Genomic DNA, 25000 nt, shown 5'->3' with positions numbered 1-25000 from the left:
TGGAGAGTGTCGAGATGCATGAGCTGGCAGCGGTCTTCGTATGGCGGCAGCTGCTGGGGATTTCTCCAGGGCAGCAGTCTCAGGGCGTATCGCGAGGGGGGCGTCACTTCCGCGCTAACCGAGCGATAGAGCTTCCTTTTCAAACCTTAGCAGCGTTCACTTTCACCTTTCCGCTTTATTTTGCTTTAACTCGCGTTAACCGCGATAACTCGCTTTTTGGTTCACCTTTTGTTGCGTTCACGCATCACACTGCTCGATTTTTTTGACAGCGAGAACTGTCAAAAGCAAATGACAGTTCTCTTTGTCAAATGATTCGAGCAGTTTGTTTTGCTTTATTTTTAAGAAAAGTTTGAGGGGGAGATCATCCGTCGGAACCGTTTTGTAGTTCCTGTGCCTGCTTGGGTCCCGTTCCAGTGATTTGAGGCGGTTCCACTACCGGTTATTGAGCCTTTCGTCAGTCTCCCGGTGGAGAAAAGCCTTCTCAGGTTGAGAAAATTGCATGACTTGAAGGCGCGAACCGGCCCCCGAAGGATACGCTTGAAATCGACCTTCCAAAGTGCCGATTTCCTGACCGGAAGCCATCGGAACGCTAGGCAACACAACACAGAGGTTGACGAGCAGGACGATTCCGCGTAAAGGAGGTTCCCGTTAATCCAGATACTATTGCGGCTGCGACTGAACAACTATGCGCCATTGTGGAGGCGATGATGACGAAGAACTCTCAACAGGTGAATAATTTTGCGGAAAAGAAAGCCGCGGACATTCCGCCAACAAGGGCAACACGCCGTCGTGCAAGAAGAAATATCGATTGTGGTCGATGCAATGTCGCAAGATTCAATTCAAGCAAAACAATGTAAAAGGACCGAAGCCGAAGTGTAAACAAAGAGTCTATCCTGCTCACGTCAGTTGATGTTTACATTTGGAACGAGCAGGATAGACTCTTTGTTTACACTTCGGCTTCGACCCTATTACAATGTTTAGCTAGAATTCAAGAGTGACTCAAGCAACACCCATGTCTACAACTTTACGCCGGGCGACCATCCTAGTCAGTACGACGCAAGCACTAGCAGCAACTACCAGAACCGCTTCCCGGACTGCCAGCGCAAGGCGTAGTGAAACATGAAGTGCCCCTCCTATCTCGCGAAGGCGAATGCAACCCAAGTCTGTGCCAGGTAGGAGAATCTTCATAAAGCATGCAGACGAACGAGTTCATCTCGGAATATAGCGACAGGATCATCTCGCAGGTTGTGGCCCAAGGCTGTATATCATAGGTACTCGCGATCTTCCTTTGCATTAGTGTGAGTGCATGACTCCGTGCCACTAAAACCAAAACAATAACAAACGAACAATGGACCGTTCCAGGAAAACCAAAACATAAACAATGTCAGTGTCAGTGGAGTGAGAGAGTCAGAGATAACGATTTTGACAACCGCACTACTACACACTCAATCGCGAGTACCTTAGGTAGAAAGCCATGGTTGTGGCCTTCCTCCGCGGCAAGGTGGTCATTAATTGAGCAGCTCAAGGTTGTCGACAAAAAGTTGAGGTTCTCAAACAAACAAATCTGTAATCATTTATTTAACAAATTTTGATAAATTGTAGTGTGATGCGTTTGCTTTTAGAAATAAATCTTCCGTTGAAAAAATCCAAACTGTTTAAAAAATCTTTTTCATAATTTTATTAATTTTTTGTACATCTGAGGAGACAGCGAGCCAGATTGTGGTCGATGCGGTTCAGGAGCAGCTGGATCGGGAGAGCTCGTCCCCGCAAGTCGATATTCTGCGGCAGCTAGATTTTTTCCGCAGAAGCTTCATTACATAAGCTGTACATGTCACGGGTGCACCACCTTCTTGCGCATCAGGTTGATGGTCTCTTCGATGGGTTCAAACGTGGTCTCGGGACTAGGGAACGTCCAGTCTGGAGTGTCCACCCTTGTTGAACACAGCCACTTCCACATCCAGCACTTCACCGTTGATCTTTAAAAAGAGGTATTTTGTTGGTATCCTTGTACAGGTTGGGGTTGCTAATTTGGTTCAGATGAAACAGCAGCAGCACTTGATAAAGAAACCTTCCGAGCGACCTAAGAATACGCATGACGAAGACAACCTTTAGCTCGTTCGGAATGTAGATGTTTTCGGACTTCTTGGCCTCGCATCTTTTTTTCGCGCTTTTCCATCACTCTACGCTCCATGTGGGCATACTTCTTAGTGTACTTCGTGGCACTTTAACAGACTTCCCGCTCGGGCTTTCTTTAGCTTAGGTTCCGGAACCACTAGCAGTTTTTTTCCTTTCGGGCCCTCTTGTCAGCTGGCGCTTTTGCGGCCTGAGCAGTCTGCTAAAGCGGGCATCTCTCTGGTGTTCTGTGTTGAGCAGTATTCAACAACAACAAATAACGTCCAAGTTTGCTGCCAATAAATATCCAAAAATGTTGCCTGAAAATACAAATAAAAATCAACACTTTCGACGGGATTGGCCAACTTCACCCAAGTCCACCTTGATGGTCGATCCAAGCACCTTGATCTTGTCCGTGTCCATCAGCGTGCTAGCGATCAAGATCTTTGCATTCTCGATGCGCTTCGGCTAGTGCTTTTTGTCCAGCAGGAAACCCTCGTCCAGGAACGAATCCTTCAATCAACCGCCGGTGCACTGAATCGCGGTCAATTCTCCGGAGCACTTCAACCGCATCACGGCATCGACGACCAGCTTGGCAAAGTACTTCTTGTGCTGGAACAGAATCTTCGAGCTGAGCGTCGTCCGGGGAATGTTTATCAAATCCTCCCGGAACTTTTCCACATTCCAGAGCCGCGCCAATCAGCACCGAACGTGCCGCCTGCGTGGCCGCTCTTCATCCGGCGATGATTGTCTGCGGGTGCAACTTTTGCTCGGTCAGCTTTTCCGCCTTGCGCAGAAACTCTGACGACAACACCGTCACGGAAGTCGTACCATTGCCAACTTCATCGTCCTGGACGCGGCTCATGTCCACGAGGATTTTCGCCGCCGGATTTTCTACACCGACCGCCTTTAAAATCGTCACTTCGTCGTTGGTAACCTCATCCTGGCCGGCGATGCGGCCTTGCGCTACCAGAATCTTGTCCATTCTCTTCGGACCGGGGTGCTCTTGACCAGGTCGCCGATCGCGATGGCCTCCACAAACGAGGACAGCCGGCCGAATTTCTCCTCCTCGGCAATCGTTTCGGCGATTCGCTGGGGGCAGGGCAAAAGCTGGTGATAAATAGCCCTTGATATTTGCAGTGTGCGGCTTTCAGTGGTCACCGGAGCGCCGGCACTGGAATGGCCCCAGTCTAGGCTTATCTACATCCAAGCGCGTTGATTATCTGCCTACAAAAACAATACAAATCACAACTAAAATTTCTCAATCACACTGCTAGAAAACATTACCCGAAAAATTTGCTCCTCCTCGAGTTTGCACCAGGATTTTCCGCCAAAATCCGTTCCACTTGATGTTAGAGCCGCCGATCACACCCAACACACCGGGAGAATAGTTAACTTTTCCGGTCGTCAAAACGTGCGTCGTGCTCTGTGGACAGTGGAGCCGGCTATCACACCGGAGCAAACTTCTCCGGGCGTTGATAAAAAGTCGCAATTTTTGCTTTGTTTTTTTCCTTCTGTCAAAACTGCTTGAAAAAAACCAAAACAAATACCGAGTTGCCAAACATGACCAAAAACTGCTCGAAGGCAAGGTTGCAAGATAGATTCCCTGGTTCAAAAGTCGAGCAGACGCTGGTCGCTTTAACCCGCTTTAACACGCGTTAACTTGCGATAACTTGCTTTAGGGTGGCGTTATGTGAAATCTCGGCACGATGTGTAGCGTTGATGCTTTTCGAGCTCGTTTTTGTGCGTTTTAGTGTGTTATCGCGGAGTGACGTCCCCCTCGGCGTATCGGACAAACCTGCGTTGAATTCTCTCTAGCTGATAAACGGCGTTGTTGTAGTGCGGAGTCCAAACCGACGAGCAATATTCGAGCGAGGACCGGACCAATGAGCAGAACAGCGTTTTCAAGCAGTGGATGTCGGTGAAGTGGCGTGTCATACGGATCACCAGACCGAGCTGACGGGATGCTTTGGCAGTTATGAAGGACACGTGTTGCTTGAAGGTCAGTTTAACGTCCAGTATGACACCGAGATCCTTAACGTGATCAACTCTTTCCACTAGTGTGTCGCCAAGATGGTAGTTGAAGAGTATTGGACAGTGCTTCCGGCTAAACGTTATCACCTGGCATTTACCGGGATTTAGGACCATGTGATTCGCCTCACACCAATCAGCGAACTTATCCAGTTCGCGTTGCAGGGCTTCGGCATCTTCGAGACAGTCGATCTTGGCGAACAGTTTGAGGTCGTCTGCGTAGGAAAGATGGGGTCCTCTCAAGGTGAAGTTGGCGTCGTTGAAATAGAACAAGAACACCAACGGACCGAGGTGGCTGCCTTGACCGATTCCAGAGGTAGCGTCGAAACTTTCGGAGAGTGCGTCCTCGATTTTCACCCGCAGCGAGCGTCCCGACAGATACGACCTGAACCATGTCAACAGACTGAATCCGAGCTTCTCGAGTTTGGCGATAGCGATACTGTGGTTAATCTTGTCGAAAGCTGCCGACAAATCTGTATAAACGGCGTCAGTTTGAGAGCGATTGTCGAAGCTATCGAACACGAACTCGATGAAGCACAGCAGATTCGTGGCAGTGGACCGTTTTGGAAAGAATCCATGCTGATCGCTGGATAATTCCTGGCGGCAATGAGCAAATATTGGACCAATCACCACCAACTCGAACAGTTTCGAAGCAGCGCAGAGGGCCGAGATACCTCTGTAGTTCTCGATGTTCCTACGATCGCCTTTTTTATGCACGGGGAACATGAAGGCCTGCTTCCATGCACACGGGAACTTTCCGGAGGCGAGGGATAGCCGGAACAGGTGCAAGAGGGGCGATACCAGCGCGGACGAACATCGCTTCAGCAGTGTCGAGGGAATTCCGTCCGGTCCAGGGGAGCTGGAATGTTTCAGTTTAGTTATCGCAGCTGATATGGCGTCGTCATCGATGTCAATCATGGGGAGAAATCGATCGCAACGGGGAACGCTGTTGGCAGCAATTTGGATCTCGTCGTCGGTGATATGTTCGTTTGTAAAAACACTCGAAAACTTTTTGGCGAACAGCCTGCAGATTTCCGCAGTGCTCTCAGCTTCCTCGTTGGCCAATCGCATGGACGAAGGCAGCCCAGATTCTTTGCGGTTCTCGTCGACGAATTTCCAAAACTTCTTCGGGTTAGCCTTCAGCTCACGCTGCTTCTTGCGCTGGTAGCTTGCCATACAACTGCGACTCAGACGCTGGTATTTGCTGTTCATTCTCAAGTAGTACTCGCGAAGGGAAAGTGTTCCACACCTAGAAAAGATCTTGAAAGCGGCTCGCTTCTGGGTTTTGAGGTTGCAAAGCTCCGGCGTTTGCCACGGTAGGTGAGTGGAATTACGCTTCCTGACCTTAATTTATCGATATTAATGTTTATTTATTTATTTATTTATTTATTCCAAGAACTTAAGACATCTGTCTTTTCTGTTCACGCCATAAATGTAGAAAGAAGTGCGCTTATCAGTTACTAAACAAAAATTAACGTATACTAAACGTAACTTCACTAAATACTTTTTTGATTTTATTCTAAATTATTAAAATGCCCTAGACATGCCTTCTTAAATCCCAACCTAGAGTTAATAGTCTGTAGATTATGCGGTAGTTGATTCCAAGTAGCAATGCCTCTAACAAACAAAGAATTAGAAAAATGAGTGGTTCTATTTCTCTGAATTTTGTACTTTCGCCCTCTTTGACTTCGTAGAGGTGTCAATTTTGAAAACAGGTAATGAGGAGACTGATTTGATATTATTGAATGGAGGATTAGAATGGATCTGAACATACCAAAACGTGAGAAAGGACACCCTACCAATATATGTTGCCGGTGAGTCACGCTTGCATAACGGTCTAAATTGAACACAAAACGGATACAAGAATTCAACGCTACTTTGAGTTTGTTATGACAATATGTTGATGACTGTTTCAAGATAAAATCACACGCTAAAAAGTGTGGATAAATAAGTGCTTTAAATAATTTCAGTTTAATTTTAGTATTCAAATGACTAGCTTTAAGACGCAGGGATCGCAGAGCTGCGTACACTTTGCCACACTGTTGCAATACAAATGAATCCCACTCAAAATTACTTTGAATTAAAATACCTAGACTTGAAACTGTATCGGAATATTGAATGACATTGTTATTTATCGTAATTTCCGGTTTTTGAACAGTACTTTTGGATCTTGATATGCAAATCGCCTGAGTCTTAGAAGCATTTAGTTTAAGTGAATTGAGATTTGCCCAGTTGTAAATAGTATGCATGTTGCTATTTATCAGTGTTGAAATTTCATTTGTTGTTTTGTGAGAGCAATCAAAATAGATCTGCACGTCATCTGCAAAGAGGTGAACATAACAATTATGTACTTGCGATGGCAAATCATTAATATAAAGTGAAAAAAGCAGTGGACCAAGTACCGAACCCTGTGGTACACCAGACAAAATTGGTAAAAGTTTTGAAAAAGCTCCATTGTTTATTACAGTCTGAAATCTGTTTGTTAAATAAGATTTTATTAAACGCACTGCATCTAAACTAAAACCATACATATTTCTTAATTTTTTACACAGTAAGCCATGAGAAATCGTGTCGAAAGCCTTTGAAAAATCTAAAAGAATAAGCACAACATAACCATTGGAATCAAGAACCATTCCTATGTCGTCGCAAACTTTAAGCATGGCCGTTTTAGTGCTGTGCCCTGAACGGTATCCAGATTGATAAGGAGAAAGTAAATTGTGCGTTGATACGAAGTCAGTAACTTGTTTTTTGATTATTCTTTCGAAAACTTTTGAAAGAGCGCATAAAATACTAATAGGACGCAAATTATCTAAAGTAGTTTTACCAGCTTTCTTTTTGATTGGCATAATTTTTGAAATTTTCCATGCTTTAGGGTAAATACATGTTTTTATAATTTGATTGAATATATGTCGAATTGGATCCAACACAAGTGGAATAATTGCCTTTAAAAATTTCATTGGTATTTCATCGGGACCAACAGCATTAGATTTTACATCATAAATCGCGTTTACTACATGGTATGTCTCAACTATATTGAAAACAAATGGTTCAGGTACAACATTAAATTGATTGGAAATTGAAGGAGAAAAGATTTCATTAGAAAAGTGGCTAGCAAAATAATCATTGATTTGATCAGCAGTTAAGTCATTTTGTTCAATTTTTGGTTTCTGTTTGAAGCCTAACGAGTTTATTTTCTTCCACAAATGTTGGGAATTCAAATTCTGGGAAAATATTGTGTTATAATAGGATCTTTTTGCAGTACATATCATAGCTGTGACTTTGTTTCTTAGTCGCTTGTAAAAACTATGGTCATTATCATCCCTAGTGTGCTTCCATTTATTGAATGCCAAGTCCCTGTCAACAACAGCTTTTGATAAGGTTGAATCAAACCACGGGTTCGATTTAGGTCTTTTAACAAATGTTTTTATTGGAACACAAAACTCATGCAAGTTCTTAATTTCAGCATTAAAGCATTCAACAAGTATATCTGGATTATCAATACTATAGAAACTATTCCAATTGATTTGATCAAACATATTTAATAAAAGAGATGAGTTAATATGAGAATAGTCACGAAAACATACTTTTTCGACAATTTGCGTAACGTTAACGTCGATAGAAGCAAAAATTAAATCGTGGTTGGACATAAACGGTACAGCTACTTGATTAAATCGAAGAATCAGTTTTCTTTTATTGGTTAAAATTAGATCAATCTGCGAGGCTCCAGTTCTGTGAAAATGAGTAGGATATTCTCCAGCTGAAACAAGAGACAAACTTTTACAACACTTTAAAAAATTTTTGGTTCTTATCAAATCTTTGTTTAAAATGTTAGTATTAAAATCACCTATCAAAAATAACTTTTCATATTGCAATTTCATGCTTGAAAGCAATTCATACAGTAACTGAGAGCAGTCCGTATTTGGTGTATTATAAAAACAACCTAAAAGAACTTTTTCCCGTCCAATTGCGACTTCTAAGAAAATAAATTCCGTAGTGGGATTGGCATTTTCTTGCGATGATTTAATAACTTTGTAGTTTAAAAAGCTTTTTAAATAAATCAAAATACCTCCTCCAATTCTGTTTTTTCTGTCGTTTCTCACTATATTGTAACCATCAATCTTCAAAGTATCATCTGAAATTTCGTTCTTTAACCATGACTCACAGACACACATAATATCAACACCCGAAAACATTGCAATATTACGAAGTTCATCAATTTTGCACATTTTTTTAGCACAAATACTTTGACTATTCATACCACAAATGGATAATTTATCTTTAACAAATGCGGATTTCATGACTATACCCGGAATACTCCATGTGTTAGAAGCATTGTTCAACTGAGTATCAACCGACATCACGATCGAAAAAGAATAGCAAAAAGATGGAGATTAAGGAGGCATAACTAAAGGGCATTTTAAACTTAAGAGAACTAATCTTTTCATTAATGACAAAATTATCTAACAACCACATATTGAACGTTACATCTGATAGCGCATAAATCTACATATTTACTTTGAATCAAACATACTTCCGAAGAGAAAATGGTACTGTCTTCGGTTATGGCGGGACAACTAATTTTGGCGATCAACGCAGCAGCAGCCCAGCAGAAAACCAACAGCAAAACAGCAGGAACCCAACAGCAACAGCAACAGCAACTCATCAGCGGCACAGCAGCTACAACCGCATCTTCAAAACGATCAGCAAATGGAATCTTCTTCTCGTACAGACTTTTAGGAGGGGAGTCACGGGAATCAAGGAAAGGATTGGAAGGAGAAGAAAAACTTATTTGGATAGGTATAACTTCATTGACTTTCAGGAGGGGATGTTTAGAAAGGATAAAAGGAAAGGAACACAAAGGAAAAGAAAAACTTGTAAGGATAGGGTAATTAACGACGAAACTCCAACAACTCCTGCTCGGCCTTGATCGGAAAAGTCTCGTCGGATTCCGCAGTTTTCACGTGGACCACACCACTCCGGGAGTACACGGTAGACAGCTTCCCCTCTTTCTTCAGATCGATCGCCTTTGCCTTGATTCTACGAGCCGCAGGTGTTAAATTTTCATTCACGAACACCCGACCGTCTGACTGGAACCCAGCTTGCCGCAGCGTCAGCGAACGCGAACCCAGATACCTCCCGAAGAAGTCGTTCCTTTGATTGGTGATGGCGAATTGGAGTAGAATCAGGCAGTTGTTACCATCTCGCAGCGGTTGCCTAGTTAAACGACGAATATCCACCGCTGGCACAGCGTTAACTGTGTAGCCTAGCACCGCGCACCAAGAACGATAGCAGCCGTAAAGGTCCTCCCCAGTTGTGAATGGCACTCCGCTGATGATCAAATCGTTGGCTAATTTGGCACGAGCAATCGCATCTGTATTGTCATGCACATCCAATTTGATTCGATTAAGGTTGGCACGAACGTCGTTGAGTTCTTGTTTGATTTCACCGAGTCCCTGCTTCAGCTCGTCTCGCAGATCCTTCCCGAGCTGATCGATTTGACCCTGGGTTGTTTTGCCCTGATTCGAAATCATCCTCGCGAGCTCGTTGTTGGACACATCATGATCTGGAGACAGGTTGTCATCGGGTTTGTTGCGTTTAGAATCGTTTTTCGTCATTCTCTGGTTCTTCTGTTCTACTGCCACAGTTGATCAATATATGGTTAAGACAATAGGTAGTGACGACGTACGACGATCGCGTTGCGAGTAGTGGACGCCAAATGAAGGGGGAACTTCTCGAGTTCAGCAAAACTTGCAAATTTTATTTTCACGATAGCGGCCGTGGTAGTGAATCGTGGAAGATACAAACAGTGTCACAGGTTCACGGCAGCGTCCTCGAGCAGTAACAGTCACTACCGGCAGATACCACGGCGAAAAACAGTTTCAAAATGTAGATTTATACTCGCGTCGAAACTACTGCCACTTCATTCTACTACCAACACTTAGTGATCGAAATGTTCGATGTGATCTCGCAGGATTGATGAGAAAGTATCGACCGCGGCATCGACGTCGACAGAGTCCAAGACACTATCCCAGTCGATGTTGCGCAGTGCCAGAGACATTTCATCGTAATCAGCACCTCGGAAGTTGTAGCATACGGTGTCCGGTCGGTCTCGAGCAACAGAGCTGTGGCAGCCGTCGATGGTGACAACGAGCGCGGGATGGCGATGGACGATCTTAGCAAGCGGGGCCGGGGCAACGATTAGCGTTGGGGCGAAATCCTGTGCGCTCACAAAGCAAAGAACGAGGCGGCGACCGTCTTCGTTCTCAATATGGTTGATCTGCTGGAGAGTGGCCAGGTTATATCCGGCCAGAAGATCGCGCGCACAGGGATGGAATTGTGAGCGATCAGGATCCGGGTACAAGAAACCGTTACGGGAAGGTGTCCATGTCAGTTTCGGCAAGTTGAAGTCCCCTACGACAACGATGTCATCGACCGGGCGCGTGCGTTCTGCAATAGATGCTACCGAATCGAGATGGATCTTATACAGGTCCTTGTCGTAAATGCGATCCGGGGGGAAGTATACCACGCAGAGGAAAAGGACACGATCAGACAGCTTCAGAGACACCCAGACCTGCTCAACTGCTTTCCAAGCGTCTTGGACAATCCGGCGTGGCTTGAAGCAGCGGCGTGCCGCGACGAGGACTCCTCCTCCTTCCGCTTTCCTGCTGTTGTTTGGTCCACGATTGCAGCGAAAAACTTCGTAATCTGGTCCGAAGACCTGCGACGAAAGCGTGTTCTCTTTCAGCCAAGTTTCCGTCAGGGCGATGAAGTCGAAGCATTCTCCTGAGCTGGCGTGAAGGTAGTCATCAAGGTTACCGTTCATACCACCAGCATTTTGGTAATAAAGATGACATTGCTGAATCCTCGAGGAAACCCTAGCTAACGAACGAGGGTGGGTGAGCGGTGCGTCGGAGGATTGCTGAGAGCTGGAAGGTTGTGAAGCATCAGGGAGCGTCGACTGCACGGAAAAACGCGAATACATGCCTGGGAGCGCATTTTGGAAGACCCTTTCTCTGGAACCGTACACAGGGCCGGGGCGACTTTGATGTCCGGAACTAGATACGTCGCAGCAGAGCGGTGGCGCGACTGTGACGGGAGAGTCGGGGTCTTCCATAATGCGGAGGTTCGTGCGTCCCGGGTCAGCAGTGTCCGTCGGCCACCTACTTGGTGACGGGTTGCGGAAGCTGCAGCTCGGTAGATCGCGATGTACGGGCGTCGTCCGATCGTCGCTAGAATGCAGGCGGGCATCAGGGTCGAAGACGTCACGTTCGTGAAAAGCGGGATTGTACTTGCCTGCGTTTGGCGTTTGGAAGACCCTTTCTCTGGAACCGTACACAGGGCCGGGACGACTTTGATGTCCGGAACTAGATACGTCGCAGCAGAGCGGTGGCGCGACTGTGACGGGAGAGTCGGGGTCTTCCATGATGCGGAGGTTCGTGCGTCCCGGGTCAGCAGTGTCCGTCGGCCACCTACTTGGTGACGGGTTCCGGTAGCTGCAGCTCGGTAGATCGCGATGCACGGGCGTCGTCCGATGATGAAGTATAACATCGATCCCGGCCATGGTTGTTGTCAGGCCGTTATGTCATTTCAGGTGTGGGAGTCGTCTCCCTGCTATGAAGATAAACAACACACCAAACCAAGCCTGTTCTGGCGGAACCGCTGGCGGCTTTTGGACTCGCAATCCAAAGGTTGTCAGTTCGAACCCTAATGTGGAAAGTTTTTTGGAGTAGAAAGAGGTTTGAGTGCTCTCCCAATCAAAGTGTTTGTCTATTTCCGGCGCGCTGTGACAGCTGCCGAGGTTTTGGTATGAGATATCGAGAGATCCGGAGTCGGTGGAGCAGTGGTAAGCGTGGTTGCCTCTCACACCAGTTGGCCTGGGTTAGGTCCCAGTTCGGTCAGATGTAGTAGTCGTCTCCCTGGGAAACAACTTGCCTCAGAAGAGTCGCTGGTTGGCAATTAGACTTACAATCCAAATGTCGTCAGTTAGAATCCCGAGGCGGATAGGTGTAAAAAAAAAAGAGGTTTCGGGATTCGTTTCAAGCCTTCGGGCACATAGTTTTGAGTAGGAATCTCGAAATGCCTGCATGCCTGTAGAGCAAAATCATGATTAGATAGAGACAAGATCACCAGCCACTGAGTTTGTCTGCTCCGTAATTAAAAAAAAAATCAGCTATTATGCCAAATCAGAAGTTGACCAAATAAAGAACAAACACCAAAAGCAAGGATATTGGGATCGGTAGTGTATTGGTTAGCGTTGTTGTCTCTCACCGCAGGCCTGGGTTCAATCCCAATTGACTCCGCTGGTATTTCTTGAGACGAGAAATTGTTGACCATGTATTTTTTTCGTTGGATGGGAAAGTAAACGTCAGTATTGGCCTGGTTTACGTTTAGTCGGTGAGTCATTCCAGGAGCCGGGTCGGGTTAGGATTGAAAAGCCGCTTCTGCAGTTAGATGTAAAAAAAAATATGTTTCTGTGCTCTCGTCATTCAAGCCTTTTCGGGATAAGGCCGAGAAGAAATCTAGCTAATTAGATAGAAAATTGTGTGCATTAAAAGTAGTTGCGCAATTCATCTAGGGCGGTCTTTACTGGCTACGGACCGACGCATGACGGGACTGGTAGATTCCGAGCGTCGTGGTGGTGCGAGAATCACCGGCAATTGCAGGTCGTGAAAAAAAATCAGCTGAGCTTAGAGGTGAAAACTCGTTCACCCGTTTTGCGTCATCTGTACTACGAATCACTTTTCATACGAAATTGAACATCTTTCGAGGTTTTGGAGGATTTTTGAAAAAGGCGACATCGTTGCAACCGACGACACGACAAGACACTCGGTGCAAAAACCTTAATCAAAATTGGTCCCACCGTGAATCCCGTGAAATGACCGTGAATGGTCAAAGTCACGGTAAATTGAGAGACCCCTCGGGTTTCCCCCAAAATTGAGTTTTCTCGCAACACTGTTAGAATGTAAATATTTACATTTGCAAATTAAAAAACGGTTTGTTGTTTTTAGGTTTTTTTGCAGGTTCGGTGATACCGGTGATAAAGCTGATTTCCAGCGGTTCCTTTTGGCCAAAGTTTGTTTCTTGGCCATTGCGCAAATACAACCATTACGGCTCCGCGAAGGAAATGCAGTTGATTAGCCCAGCTCATGCAGGTTCCTTCCGTTGACGACCATGGCCGTTATTCCAGTCGATTCTCCCGGAACAATGCCATGGTCAACAACGTCACAAAGCGAGGCTAAGGCGATATAGTGTGAGTTTCAGTGTCCTGAACTGGGTTAATTCGGCCCGTGGGCAGGAACGAAACAGTCATTTGGACGTATGACTCCAACTGCTGGGACAGGTGCACTTGGGAGGCTCACAAGATTTGCTCAACATGGGACTGGTTGGTTAAAAGGAGTTGGACGAGGTGGAAATGGTTAGAACCAGAACGGGATGAAGTCCCGGACGTAGTGTAAGTCACCTGCCACAAATTGCTATTTGCTGGGTCATGGCAACGGCGTGGATGAGCAGTTACTAAAACTTTTATAGTGGCTAACTGGGACTAACAAACCAATGTTAACATATCCGGCGAACTATTTGAATCAATTTAATCAGTTGCTGCGGCGGCGCTGACTGAATGTTGACCTTACGATATAGGCTACCCCCCAAGATCTGCCAGCAGCCGGCGTCCCTGAATCGGTTCTTGGTGCGCAGTACTTTGTCCCGGTTAGGCATAGCTGAAACTGAACTTATAAAGATTTAAGTTCTTTTGAGGAATCGTCAGTTCTGTGAAATTGGTTATTGGTCATCCAAAAGTTACGAGGAGGAATTAAGAAGTGGTGGAAGTTTATAGTAAGGTAAACAATTGATAGATGTTCCGCGGTATCGACGAAACACTGCTTGGGCGGATTTTCCTCGCTCGATTTATTTGGCTTGATAGGCCTGATTTCCCGAGATTTTAATGGTCACCTGGTTTTTCGTTCGGTGGTCATCCTCAAGCTGAACCGTTTCTGAATAATCAGCATGACAGTCACCTGACTTTATTCAATACCTACCGATTTGAATCGTTTACTTTCCCAAACTCCCTCACCGATGAGCAGTTTGCGTTACGGACCAAACCTGTACGAATTCATCGAGCGGGATTCCCGTGGGGCAGAATGGTTCACCTAAGTAAAACGTACCGAAAATCATAGAAAAACATAAAAATTTATGAATCCAGTGTAAAAAGCTTATGCTTTGGAATGTTCCCTTCAATGTTGTATACTTGGTTGATGAAATTTTTTTAATTGAAACTATTTTTGAGCCGCTTTAAAAAAAAAGTTTATTCGACTAACTTTCCAGGGTGCGGGGCAGAATGGGCCACCTTGGAAAACAAGCCATTTCTTCTAATACAACGTTGAAGGGTGATAAGAAATTACTTGAGGGACCTTTCCATTATACACTCAAACCCCGATGGTTTGACACCAACTGTTGTCAAACGAACGGGGTCACTTTTTAGTTTGACACCCCTTTTACACGGAGCTCACACACACTACCAAACGTTTGTTTTGATAGTGTGCGTGAGCGCCGTGTAAAAAGTGACAGTTCGTCACTTTTTAGTTTGACTTTGACCAACCAACGGGGTACAAACTAAAAAAGTGTCAAACAAAAAAGTGACCAACCACCGGGGGTTGAGTGTAGTGTCCATGAAATTTGATCACTTTTATATATTTTTTTTATTTATATATTACCTAACAGTTGGTCTAAAACCATTCTAAAGCTGAAATCTAAGGGTGGCCCATTCTACCACACGGTTACTGAAAATCGCACTTTTGGGAGTTCAGAAATCGCACTTTTGGCAGTTCGCTTAAACCAGTGTTTCTCAACCGGTGAGGAATTCCCCCCTGGGGGGGAATTTGGCCATTCTTGGGGGGGAATGAGGACGCAATAGAAATGTAATGCCTTTAAACGATCTTGCAAAAACAATCCATGTCTGAAACATTTTTTGAAACTATCGAATTGGAAAGAATATTTCAACTTTTAAAATAAAAGTCCCTTTTATATATTATAGAATAAAATGGTTTTTGAACACATTTTTTTAAATTTTTGTTCCATTTTTAAGTAAATTTACAAAATCTCCTAAAATTTAACAGCTTTTTGAAAAAAATAAATTGTACATGCAAATTCTGGAAGTTTTTGCATTTGCATTTTGAAAAGCAGATTTTTTTTTTTTTGATAAGATCTCTCATCTTAATATTTAAATAATGACTTTGTCAGTTAGTAGATTCATACACGAAAAGATCCTCAGATTTTTTAAAGGAAACATTTGCATTAACTCAAACAGAAACAGTTAGTTTATAAAAAAAATACAATTGTTGCAGAAATTTTTAACAATTTTGGACTACATTTTGTTGATTATTTCACAAACTGCATATTTATATGTTTTGCATGATTTTTGTTTTTTTTTTATTGAAACTTCAGTCTTATGGTAAATATTAAATCATAAATTATGAAATTTGATTAAATTTTGTCCAAGTTTGAGGGGGGGAATGAAGTTCATGAAAATTAGTCAAGGGGGGAATGGAACGAAAAAGGTTGAGAAACACTGGCTTAAACGAACTAAAAAAAGTGTGATTTCGCGAACTCGAAAAACTGTGAAAACTACCAAAAAACGAGTTCAGTTAAGCGAACTCCCAAAAGTGCGATTTTGGACTTAGCGAAATTTTCAAAAACTGTTTGAAACGTTTCGTCCTAAATATTTGATGTTAGTTTGTTTTTGCACTCCGGAGCTTCGGGTTGAATTTCAGGTAAGTAAAACGGACGGATTTTTCGTGGCGAAAAGAACGGATTACTGGACAAGAATGCAAGAGGAATCCGTCCGCCGGTGGACGGATTGCCTTCCAATGTTGGTGGAAAAGTTCGGTCCACCGGTGGACGGATTACGGCACAAGGATGCAAGAGGAATCCGTCCGCTGGTGGACGGATTGCCTTCCAATGTTGGTGGAAAAATTCGGTCCGCCGGTGGACGGATTACGGCACAAGGATGCAAGAGGAATCCGTCCACCGGTGGACGGATTGCCTTCCAATAATGGCGAAATGGTTCGTTCCACCGGTGGGCGGATTACTGGACAAGGATGCAAGAGGAATCCGTCCGCCGGTGGACGGATTGCCTGCACATGGTTTTGCAAGAGGAATCCGTCCACCGGTGGACGGATTGCCTTCCAATGTTGGTGGAAAAGTTCGGTCCACCGGTGGGCGGATTACTGGACAAGGATGCAAGAGGAATCCGTCCGCCGGTGGACGGATTGCCTGCACATGGTTTTGCAAGAGGAATCCGTCCACCGGTGGACGGATTGCCTTCCAATAATGGCGAAATGGTTCGGTCCACCGGTGGGCGGATTACTGGACAAGGATGCAAGAGGAATCCGTCCGCCGGTGGACGGATTGCCTGCACAAGGTTTTGCAAGAGGAATCCGTCCACCGGTGGACGGATTGCCTTCCAATGTTGGTGGAAAAGTTCGGTCCGCCGGTGGACGGATTACGGCACAAGGATGCAAGAGGAATCCGTCCACCGGTGGACGGATTGCCTTCCAATAATGGCGAAATGGTTCGGTCCACCGGTGGGCGGATTACTGGACAAGGATGCAAGAGGAATCCGTCCGCCGGTGGACGGATTGCCTGCACATGGTTTTGCAAGAGGAATCCGTCCACCGGTGGACGGATTGCCTTCCAATGTTGGTGGAAAAGTTCGGTCCACCGGTGGGCGGATTACTGGACAAGGATGCAAGAGGAATCCGTCCGCCGGTGGACGGATTGCCTGCACATGGTTTTGCAAGAGGAATCCGTCCACCGGTGGACGGATTGCCTTCCAATAATGGCGAAATGGTTCGGTCCACCGGTGGGCGGATTACTGGACAAGGATGCAAGAGGAATCCGTCCGCCGGTGGACGGATTGCCTGCACAAGGTTTTGCAAGAGGAATCCGTCCACCGGTGGACGGATTGCCTTCCAATGTTGGTGGAAAAGTTCGGTCCGCCGGTGGACGGATTACGGCACAAGGATGCAAGAGGAATCCGTCCGCCGGTAGACGGATTGCCTGCACAAGGTTTTGCAAGAGGAATCTGTCCACTGGTGGACGGATTGCCTTCCAATGTTGGTGGAAAAGTTCGGTCCACCGGTGGACGGATTACGGCACAAGGATGCAAGAGGAATCCGTCCGCCGGTAGACGGATTGCCTGCACAAGGTTTTGCAAGAGGAATCTGTCCACTGGTGGACGGATTGCCTTCCAATGTTGGTGGAAAAGTTCGGTCCACCGGTGGACGGATTACGGCACAAGGATGCAAGAGGAATCCGTCCGCCGGTAGACGGATTGCCTGCACAAGGTTTTGCAAGAGGAATCCGTCCACCGGTGGACGGATTGCCTTCCAATGTTGGTGGAAAAGTTCGGTCCACCGGTGGACGGATTACGGCACAAGGATGCAAGAGGAATCCGTCCGCCGGTAGACGGATTGCCTGCACAAGGTTTTGCAAGAGGAATCCGTCCACCGAAGGACGGATTGCCTTCCAATGTTGGCGAAAGGGTTCGGAGAATTCTTTCCACCGTTGGACAGGTTTCGGCAAAAATGGGAAGAGCTATCGGATAGGCGTTGGATGGATTTTTATGGGTTAAACCTAGAGTTAAACTAAGTTTTACTTTTTTATTTTTTAGGAAATTTCAGAAAATTACGAATACTCTGCAAGACCTTACTTCCCGAAGATCTTTTCGATTTCAGCATGGATGTGCCTTGGGCCGGACTGGCCGAACGACAACATCGCCGCATCACAGGTGTGCGACGGGGTTCGCTGAACCGCCCGTCCTTTTGTATTATTTTTATCACCATTTGCGATGGATCCCTCGTCCGTCCTTTCGTATTATTTTTATCACCATTTGCGATGGATCCCTCGTCTCTACCAAGTACGCGTTCCGGACTCCCTACCAAGTACGCATTCTGGAATCGACCACCCTCAAATTGGTAAAACTTTTTCTTGATTAAGTTTATCTGTAACTAACCTTCTTTTTTTAGGCCAACTCGACTCCATCTGTACTGAGGTGCAGATCTTTCGGGCCGTGTACGACAGGTGCAAGTGCAACGCAGACGGAACGTCGTATCCAAAGTTCGCTTTTCGTTGAAGACACTAGAACAGCTGCTGAGCGTAGTTCGACTGTCGGGAATCCTCGATTCGGATCATCTGCTGGACGCGATCACGGAAAAGACGGCCTCGACGCAATTGCCTTACCGTGGAGCGCTGTGGCCAGAGGAGAACGTCGCGTACAACAAGTTCAACTCGAAGATCATCCAGGGTGAGCTCAAATCTGAAGCTGGTGGGAAGTCAGACGAGTGCGCACTGGTTCCACAAGGTCGTGTGGAGTCCGCTGGATTTTGGTACGGCCACGAACCCGAACGGGGTCATCGCCGGTGGTTGCGAAGGTGGTGCCATCCAGGTTTACAGCGCTTTGAAGCTGTTGGCCGGTAAGAATGCGCTGATGGCCCAGCAGGACAAACACAACGGAGCGGTGCGCAGTATGGACTACAATCCGTACCAGAATAAACTGTTGGCCTCGGGAGCGTCGGAGTCGGAAAGCTTCATCTGGGATCTGAACATCACGGCGGCGCCGATGAGCCCAGGAGCGAAGGCGCAACCGTTTGAGGACGTTCAGGGTCTCGCGTTGTATCATCGGGGATCTCCGCAAGAATGAACCCGTCATCAAACTGACCGACACCCAATCGCGGATCCGTTGGCGCGCGCCGTCCAGTGGCACCTGTTGTGGGTAGCCAGCGAGGAAGATCAAGCCCCCTCCGTTCAACTGTGGGATCTTCGCTACGCGACTGCCCCCACCAAAACCTTCAATATCCACCAGCGGGGTGTCCTCGGTCTGACCTGGTGCCCGAAGGATTTCGACCTGGTCGCTTCATGCGGCAAAGACAACAAAATCTACTGCTGGAACCAAAACTCCGAAGAGCAAAACGGGGAAATCCTCTCCGAGCTCGCGACCAACAACCAGTGGAACTTTGACGTAGCCTGGTGTCCGCGCAACCCGGCGCTCATCGCTGGTTCCAGCTTCGACGGCAACGTAACCGTTTATTCGACCAACGGCGGAGCTCACGCCCAGGTGCAGATGGTGAACAAAATAGCCGATTCGTTCCCTGGAGTGGACAGCATCGTGCACGAGCCGGTTCACCCGTTCGCAGGACAGCCGCAGCCCACCTGCAACGATCTGAAGCGACCGGCGGTAGCGTGCTTTGGGGTGAGTCGCCATCATAAACTTTCACAAAACAAAACCTAACATTTTCAACCCCTCACAGTTCGTCGGCAAGCTGGACACGTCCAACGGAACGAGCCGCACCGTCATCGTGAACCAGGTCGTAACAGATAGCGAGCTGATCGAACGCTCGAATCGTCTCGAGCAAGTGCTGGCCGAGGGCACTCGCTCCGACGCCTGCGTGAGAAGGAACTTGAAGGATTGCTGGGAGTCTTCTCGGCTTGACTGCGCGAACTATTCCGATGCCGGGGACATTTGAAGCGACCTAAATTTTCTCGAAGCACCATTTAAAGAAAAATAACTTATTGTTTTTTCATTGTTGTACTATTTTATACATTAATAAATAATTATACCGTTTTGATTTTATTTTAGTTTATACATAATTAAAATTATTTCAATTCCAATCCCTCAAGAAAAACCAGAAAGCGCCCGAAAATAGGCAACATCCGAACAGATTTGATCCAGTGAAATATTTCCCCACGCTCGAACTCGGCAAATCATGAAAATCATGATTTTGCCAGTTCGACCCACTTTACCAAAAAAAGTGTTATCCGAGTTGAACTCGAAAAATCATGATAATTACAATTTTTTTGGTTTTATTTGGTAAGCGTGCACCCTGGTCCATTCTGTCCCTACCCAACATTTAAGCAGACCAAATCCTAGCAATTTTAGTAACAAGCTTCAAATTTTGTGGAAGGTCATTCAAAATTATTTGAAACTGGCCGCTCAGAAATTTGGGACCGCAACTAAACGCTAACTTCTTTCAATGACATTTTTTATCCATTCATTAAAATAAAACACGAACTGTCGCCCAACCTCCCCAACCCCTCTTTCCGATATGGACGACCCATTAAATTTATTTTACATATTATAAGCACAGCAATGTACTAGTACTAGATTTAAAATTGAAATCGTCGCCCATTTCTGCAGTCACTTACAAATCTGGAAAAACGATCACCTTTGTCCAAACTATAAGCTTGCGTCGTGCGAAACGTGCAGATCATCTCATCCGGAATCACTGGGAAATGGTGATCTCGGACCATGGCTCGCATTTTTTTCGGATTCGGTTCTCTTCATCTGCTGGTGCGTTTGGAGCATCGTCAGCATCATTCCACAACTTGTTTTCTTTCCCCGATTTTGCGCCGTGCTCGTTACCGTTGAATGAGACTCTTCTTCGACGATCTTGGCTATGATTGATGCGCCACGGCCACGACCACGTTTCGCAGGCGTACTCGGCGTTTCGACCTGCACTTCTGGCGTTGCACTTGCGCCAAGGCGGGCCCTAGTACGATGTGTGGATTCCTGCAATGAAGAAATTTGCAGCCGCCACCCGACGACCGCGTGTTGTGCCGGGAACATCAGCGGCGTCCGTATTCAGCGTGTTCCTTATCAACGGAGTTGAAGTGTGCAACGCATGTAGCATCGTCTTGACCATCTTGGATCCGTGCATAGAAATCTCAACTGGAACCGGATAAGGGTTGCTGGTGGTGGACTTGTCTACCTTGGACGGGGGACTCTGATTCTGCCTCTGAAACTTGCTTCTGTCCACGGCGAGAACGAACGGTTGATTTTGGCACTTGGTCTGCAGCTAAAGCTGAATCAGCTTCCACACCGACCTGCTCCGCCTTTGATTTTAGTGCACGACGCGTTTGTTTGCCAGCTCGTTGGCTGTTTCGGCATCACCGTTCTTCGCATCTCGTCGCAATCGTTTCGCACCAGATACAACGTCAACAGCAGCCGCAGTCGGCTTATCATGACTCGTCCGCAATGGCTTTCTCTATTGTCAACGAGGCTCCAGCGGAAACTTCCGGAAGGTCGCTGGATTCAACAGTGTCATTTTGACCCGCACCTCGACCACGGCTGGTACACTTTTTCACAGCAGTCTTGCTGGGCGATGCGGACTCTCCATCCTCGTGGCTGTCGGCTGAACTTGTGACCTTTTTGGAAGGTTTAGGACCAGCTTCTTCAGCTGGCACCGGTTGTCCCTTTGCACCACGAAGAGACGGCTCTTCATCAGCTGCTTCCGCAGGCGTCCCTTCAGCGCTGCCAGTTTGAACTATCTTTTCTGCAGGCGAGTCATTCTTCCTTCCTCCCGTCGAGATTTTGGCTTGGCAGTTTGAGCAGAATGTCCATCACGCTAGGCATCTTCTCCCGGTTGTACATTCAGTTGACCGATCTGGAATGACGACGACGTTTGATTTTGAAATTTGTCAACAACAAAAAATACTTTCACATTTTAATTATTTTCCCTACCTGGATTGCCTTAGGTTATTCCTGCACCACTTGTCGTCAACGTCGTCTATCACATCGGGGCTTCGTTTCTCCGGAACTTTTCTTTCCAGAACCGGCCACGATCGTTCCATCGGAAGGATGTTCTTTTCGGAACCGGTTTGGTTACTCAGATGTTGGAAAAAAAATGATGACAGAAAAGAAATGACATTTCTAAACGTCAATGGCAGAAGTGCTGCCAAAACTATATTTTTTTGAGGAAATTTCATTTTGACGTTTCCAGTTCCCGAGGAAACGGAGGGGTAAGCCGATTTGGGGCCACTTTTTGGACGCGAGTGGCTTGTCGTGTCGTCGGTCCTGCCGTCATCACCCGCATTTGCTTCTTTAGTAGAAGTGCTGACGTTTCTGGTCCCGCTGTCTCAATCTTCGTAGGGCACCGGAAATCCTGAAGGTGACAAAATATACCTCAAGCTGGATTGGAGCGGTGACAGTTTGTAAATGAAGGAAACAAACAAGTGACAGAAAAGTACACCACGCGACTGCTCTTGTAGTTTTTTTTTTGCGTGACTTCCCGAAGGTTAATCGCGTTTTTAGTGCAAATTTGGACGATCTGCCCTGCTATATTCGTGTCATTCGGTCGGTTGTGGCGGGCTTGTCTTGAAAGTGATGGAGTTTGCCGGTTTTCTTGGATATTCTGCATTTTTTGAGCGATTTTGTTTGAGGTTGTTTGTGCAATTCAGGCCATATTTTTTTGGGACGCTCGTCGTGCGTGAGAGAAGCGAACATGATGGTGTTTGTGTGGCCGAGGCCCAGCACAGATGTGTTCAACTTGCATGCGAGTTCGGTGTGTGTAGTCGTGCTGAGAGATAGGCTAAGGAAGATTGAGTGTGTTGCAATGGCTTTTAAGCGGCAAACTGTGATGGTGTTGGTCAGTCGATGACTCTAATCATCTGTGGGGTCCGACGGGGACTCTGTTTGTGGTGGTGTACGGAAGAGTCGTAGTGGTATTTGCTGACTTTGCGTGGCGAAGTCGCAACAATGTGTGCGCCAGCAAAAAAAGAGATTTTTTGCCATCATGCCGGGCGGATGAAGCGTGCTTCCGGGAGCGAGCGGCGTTGACAGACGCTGGAGGAGACGGACAGGGATGTGCGGACAGCGACAGACAGCGTTACACTACGAGCGGTGGGAGAATCGGGTGAGTTCGTTTTGTGTTGGATGGTGGTGTGCGGGATAGGTGGTAGTGTCTGCTTTTAGGTCTCCCACTGAAACGTCAAAAAAAGAGTGTGTTGCCAGATGAAGTGAATGCCTTCAGCTTACAGATATTTCGGATGCTTCGTTACAAACATCTAGTTACAGCAATCGGCAAATTTTCTTTTTTTTTTTAGGAGGCGATTTTTCTTCTCTGGACTTGTCGCGGTTAAACTGTTGGTATTTAGAATTAATACGCCACACAATCACTGTCCATTTTGCGTAGGATATTCAGTATTTATTAGAATTCATGAGTAATATTTAAATTTAAACAATTTGAGTTATTTTGAGTTTAAAGTTGAGATTTCAATTTTGTTAGATTACAGTTTTATCTTTCCACAGCCGGCTGTCTAAGATAAAGCTTTTGAGCATACTAAATTTAAAAAAAACTAATCGGGAAATGTCTCATCAGCAGCATCCAATTGCCTGCCTTGAGAATAAATGTTCAATCCATATAAAATAACAACTTTCACTAAACTAAACGGGAACTGTCTCAACAGCAGCTTCCGATAGCTTGCCTTGAGAATCATATTTCATCCCTTAATATCATTTATGCCAATGGTCGTATCGCTTGCTTAGGGCGAATCCCAGACCTTTACCTTTCACAAGAACCAACTCCACGCGACACTTACGCAACCTTGTTGTTTAAATTCGATCAAATTTGGTCAAGTGGTCAATTTGATCGAGTTCCACAATAGGGTTGGGAAAAAGAGCCTGCGGTTTCGCTACCTTCTTCTAAGTAAGTCAAGCATCAACATTTCCCGTGCTCCTAATCCTTATTCCTCCCCGGTGAATGGTGGAGATGGGAGCGGCCGGCAATGGATGGCTCTCATGGTGCTGCCTGTCCTGTTCTGGTAGAATTGCTTTTAATTCCCTTTAATCAATTTCTTAGCAACCAGGGCTAGACAATCATCATACAAACATGACGAAATCCAGTCTGCAACCCGCTAAGATCACCATCTCCATGCGAATGCGAATGCGAATGCGAAGGAAACAAACAAGTGACAGTTCTGAACTGTCACTATCCACACTGAGCAAAATTCAATTCCGAATATCGTGCAGATAAATAATATTTACGCTTGTATTTACGATATTTACGAAATATTTACGGAAGTAAATCCAATGCGCTACGGATCAACCATGTGCCCAACCCCGTGACTCCTCCGAGGGGGATGACACTCCCGAGATGAGCTCGCGATTCAACTGCGATGACCTTCGATGAACGCGATCTGCCACGATTGCCAAGAATGAGCGCGATCTGGCACGATTACATCGCGATGTGAGCGCGATTTACAAAAATCGCGTGATGTCAGTTGTCCACTGCTCGAATGAGTTTGACAGCAACCAAATGACAGGTCTTGCTGAAATTCGATTCGAGCAGTGAGAGAGCAAAACAAAATAAACACGTGGGAAAACTGGTTGTTGGCGGACAGATTTTCTACCGGAATACCAGAATCAATCTTAAGGAATTCCGCCGTCACGACGGGTGATCTGAAGATGACCAGAAGGAAGCTGCACGGAAGTCGCCTCTGTCTGTTCGTCAAGCGATATCTCCTGTCTCCGCCTCAGTTTCCGCTGCTAAAGTTGTTGAGAAGGCCGAAAAAGGATCCCTGAACACTAGAAGGAGGAAGTGGTTCCGCGCCTGTTGCCAATTATTGAAAAGGCTAAGCCCGAACCCATCCCCGGAGTAGATTCAAAATCCGACAATTCGGGCGCCCATTTGCAGTAGTGGCGGTCCTTGTAAAGATCCCGAATCGACAGAGAATCCTTCGCCAAAAATGTAATCCGGTGGCGGATGGACCGGATGGACGCTTGGTAAGTTTGGTGGTTTTCGGTTATGTTTGGTTCAGTGCGCTGATTCTGATATTTTTTCTAGTCTGTAATTCCAACGTCAAAACAGAACCTGCAGCAGTCATTTTCGAATCTAAACCTGGCGGATGGTAATCGAGTCGGAGACACCTCCAGCAACAACACCACTAGCAACAGTTCTACCACAGACACGGTTCTACGATCGCGGAGCCCAAGTTGACGCTAGCGGCAGCGGCCGCGTCCGACGTCGAATCGTGTTTTTGGCGTTTTTGGTGGAAGTAGCAGTGGAAGCTCGAAAAGTAGTGATTTAAG

The 25000-nt window shown here is 46.1% G+C and overlaps 1 protein-coding gene, 1 long non-coding RNA gene and 1 pseudogene across 2 annotated transcripts; 1 reads left to right on the top strand and 2 right to left on the bottom strand.

Moving 5' to 3' along the window:
- Positions 1–2451: 2451 nt before the first annotated feature.
- LOC120428305 (T-complex protein 1 subunit beta-like) lies at positions 2452–3396 on the bottom strand (annotated as a pseudogene).
- Positions 3397–14214: 10818 nt separating this feature from the next.
- Positions 14215–19960, top strand: LOC120428301 (protein transport protein Sec31A-like). The gene is made up of 5 exons (XM_039593306.2): positions 14215–14269; positions 18197–18524; positions 18592–18793; positions 18896–19387; positions 19446–19960. The coding sequence occupies exons 1-5, from the start codon at positions 14215–14217 to the stop codon at positions 19659–19661; spliced, it is 1293 nt and encodes a 430-aa protein (XP_039449240.1). The 3' UTR covers positions 19662–19960.
- A 407-nt stretch (positions 19961–20367) lies between these two features.
- On the bottom strand, positions 20368–22517 carry LOC128093789 (uncharacterized). Its single transcript, XR_008212752.1, has 2 exons — positions 21656–22517; positions 20368–21578 (listed from the first exon to the last, which is right to left on the bottom strand). It is a non-coding gene; the product is annotated as an uncharacterized LOC128093789 (long non-coding RNA).
- Between the last annotated feature and the right edge of the window lie 2483 nt (positions 22518–25000).

This window comes from Culex pipiens, unplaced genomic scaffold (genome assembly GCF_016801865.2).
Source record: "Culex pipiens pallens isolate TS unplaced genomic scaffold, TS_CPP_V2 Cpp_Un0120, whole genome shotgun sequence".
Taxonomy (NCBI): Eukaryota; Metazoa; Arthropoda; class Insecta; order Diptera; family Culicidae; genus Culex; species Culex pipiens.
This window is presented reverse-complemented; position numbering and strand designations above follow the sequence as displayed.